Source organism: Brassica oleracea, chromosome C9 (genome assembly GCF_000695525.1).
Source record: "Brassica oleracea var. oleracea cultivar TO1000 chromosome C9, BOL, whole genome shotgun sequence".
Lineage (NCBI taxonomy): Eukaryota > Viridiplantae > Streptophyta > Magnoliopsida > Brassicales > Brassicaceae > Brassica > Brassica oleracea.
In genome coordinates, this window is record NC_027756.1 from 6,038,894 (window position 1) to 6,042,378 (window position 3,485).

The 3,485-nt window shown below is 32.0% G+C and overlaps 1 protein-coding gene across 1 annotated transcript; it reads left to right on the forward strand.

Annotated features, from left to right (window-relative positions):
* Window positions 1–1,738, forward strand: LOC106317885 (transcription factor RAX3-like). The gene is made up of 3 exons (XM_013755688.1): window positions 1–387; window positions 585–714; window positions 804–1,738. The coding sequence occupies exons 1-3, from the start codon at window positions 252–254 to the stop codon at window positions 1,624–1,626; spliced, it is 1,089 nt and encodes a 362-aa protein (XP_013611142.1). The 5' UTR covers window positions 1–251; the 3' UTR covers window positions 1,627–1,738.
* The last annotated feature ends 1,747 nt before the right edge of the window (window positions 1,739–3,485 follow it).

Genomic DNA, 3,485 nt, shown 5'->3' on the forward strand with positions numbered 1-3,485 from the left:
TTTTTTGACATCTTCAATCACATGAAGGACAATCTCGGCCTCCAGGCTCCAGCTATTATATACTCTCTCTCCTTTTCATTTTCTACATTCACATATACTTTTCTCCATTACACACACTTCAATTTATGTATATATAACCTCACACACGCACAATCACACACCATCATCCTCGTCCTCTTCAACATCAACATAATTGAGAAAGAGAGAAAGAGATACAATAAGAATAAGATCAAGAGTCAAGAATCAATACGATGGGAAGGGCACCGTGTTGTGACAAAGCCAACGTGAAGAAAGGGCCTTGGTCTCCTGAGGAAGATGCCAAACTCAAAGATTACATCGAGAATAGTGGTACAGGAGGCAACTGGATCGCTTTGCCTCAGAAGATTGGTATATACTTAAAACTATTTTTATTTAAAATTCGCACTAAATTTTCAAATGATTTGAGACGTTTTGTATAGTCTTATTGTAACTAGAGATTCAAATATTAACAGTAAGTTTTCAAATAATTTGAGACAATAACACATATTTTCTGTATATATGTGCTTATTGATATATAATTGTCTATGTATGTATACATGGTTTAGGTCTAAGGAGATGTGGGAAGAGTTGCAGACTAAGGTGGCTCAACTATTTGAGACCAAACATCAAACATGGTGGCTTCTCTGAGGAGGAAGACACCATCATTTGTAACCTTTATGTTACTATTGGTAGCAGGTACTATATACTTATATTGTATATCAAATGGTGAGTATTATCAAATTATGACTCTGGTCTTGAATATGTGTTCAATGAATTTCTTTAAGGTGGTCTATAATTGCTGCACAACTGCCGGGAAGAACGGACAACGATATCAAGAACTATTGGAACACGAGGCTAAAGAAGAAGCTTCTAAACAAACAAAGGACAGAGTTCCAAGAAGCTCGGATGAAGCAAGAGATGGTGATGATGAAGAGACAACAACAAGGACATGACCACATCAATGGTAGTACGGATCTTTATCTGAAAAACATGTTTGGATCATCACCATGGCCATTACTACAACAGCTTCCTCATCATCAAGTACCTCTTGTGATGATGGAACCAACAAGTTGTAACTACTACCAAACGTCACCCTCTTGTAACCTAGAACAAAAGCCACTTATCACTTTCAATAACATGGTCAAGATTGAAGAAGAACCGGAGAAAACAAACCCTGATCATCCTCAGCATCAAAATTCTATCACAAACCCTTTTGATGTCTCCGTCTCCCAGCTCTTGTTAGATCCTGATTACTACTTAGGATCAGGAGGAGGAGGAGAAGGGGATTTTGCTATCATGAGTAGCAGCACAAATTCTCCATTACCAAACACAAGTGGTGATCAAAATGAACATCAGCAGCAAGAGATTCTTCAATGGTTTGGGAGTAGTAATCTTCAGACAGAAGCAAGCAGTGATATGTTCTTAAACAACATAGGGAATCTTGAGACCAACGAGGACACAAGATTCTACTCATCATTAGCCGGTGCTGGAGCGGCTCCGGCAGGAGGAACGACGAGCACATCGGCAGATCAAAGCACAATAAGTTGGGAGGACATAACCTCTCTTGTTAATTCCGAAGATGCAAGTTACTTCAATGGGCCAAATTAATTATGTGTATTTTTTTAATAAATATTTAACTTTTATATAAAGAGGTTTCATTTTGTATAAATATGTATCAATAGGGGTCGCCCGATTAATTATATGGACTAAGATTAATGTTCATGCAGAGATTTGTTTATTTTAGTTTCAACTTAATTAGCTTTACGAACATTATATATTAATATTTTGAGTTTTTCTTTATGGTTAATGATCTTATAATTTTGAAAGAGATTCTACCTTTTAGCTTCTTCTTTTCCCCTAATTGTGCTTAGATATTTTATAATCTTTGCAAATAACACTACCTCTGACACATAAAAGAAGGAAACAGCTATGAATCTCAGAGCCTAAAAGAGGACTGTCTTTTAGACGCACCATCATCGATCACCAATTACACATTATAGGACTACATAGTTCTTCAATATCTTAATAAAATTAAAGTTCATATATACATTTTAATGTACTTCAGTGCCATTGATTATCTTTACAACATATATAGTTCTTTTATATACTAAACAGTGTAATGTAAGGTGCCTATGGAGAATCCAAGGATGATTTTCTGCCATGTTTTCTATTCAACTCCACAAGAGCCTGTATATATATAACGTATACGTATATGCATAAATTTTAATACATGTCATTTATAACAGTTAATACATTTTGGACAGTCAAATTTTACCAAATAAGGTCATGTATAACCAACCACTTTTTTATTTGTATATAAGTTAAGTCATGAATGACGTTGGATGCTTTCAATAATACTACTGAGGTAAATTTAAAATATTGTGAAGGAGCTACGAATCATACAAATTTATATAAAAGAAATAAAGAAAATCTATATTGTATAACTCATTCCTCAGAAATTCACCACTAGATGTTTTATCATTTGGCTAATTACAGCTACCTCATGCTATGATCTGGTCAGAAATTAAGTAACCTATGTTTTTCAGTAATTTGTGTAACTTTTTGTGGTAGTGCACATATAAATGCATGCGTATTTATACAAATAGTTTTTTTTTGGTGTAAATTATACAAATAGTTTGTAGCGTACATGCATGGTTGAATATGGCTTTGTCTGATCAGAGATACTCCGACAAACACTCGAATACATAAGCGTGTGTATGCACTATATGTGTTAGCTGTCATTTATTTTGCTTTCATAGTTAGTATTTTAATTGTCTAATAAATTAATATAAAATATCCTTTCCCCTAATGTAATGCGGCTTGTGCTAGCTCAGATCTCCCCATTTTGTAATGTAAAATGTACCTGCAACTACTTGCAACCATTAATGTCTTTGCTTTAAAAAAACAACATTTGTGTTAAACTATAATTAAAAGTACATATGTATGAAATGGTTCTTCTTTTACTTTTAGACCATGTACGATGGTTTCAACACACTCTCCATTTTCAACATCTTCATTTTCCTCTTTTTACATTCCGCATCATCTTCTGTATCTTCCACATCATTTATTTAACATCCACTTCACTCTAAACTTTTACAATGGTTTTTTTTTTTAAATTCTACACTCTATCCCACAATTTTTAATTCATATTTTTGTTTTTTATAACATACCAATTACATATTGATAATTAATTTTAAAACTAAAATAAAATAAATTTTAATAATATTTATTTAAAATTATTATAATAAGCTTATTTTTAAATAATACCAAATCAATATTAATAAAAGTTTTATCAACAAAAAAGGTTAAAAAACTAAAATAGTTGATTATAAAAAAAATGACATTTTTCTGTATCCAAATGAAATGAGAGTGGTATTTATTTATAGATAAGAAAAAATCTTGAATTTTGATAAAATTTTTATTATTTAAAAAAAAAATTTATTATATAAAAAATACATTTGAATTAT

Bases quoted from the DNA above. Each gene is read 5' to 3' on its own strand.
- LOC106317885 (XM_013755688.1), top strand. From the start codon at position 252: ATGGGAAGGGCACCGTGTTGTGACAAAGCCAACGTGAAGAAAGGGCCT. The intron at 388-584 runs GTATATACTTAA...TACATGGTTTAG, and splicing joins CGCTTTGCCTCAGAAGATTG to GTCTAAGGAGATGTGGGAAG. The intron at 715-803 runs GTACTATATACT...AATTTCTTTAAG, and splicing joins TATGTTACTATTGGTAGCAG to GTGGTCTATAATTGCTGCAC.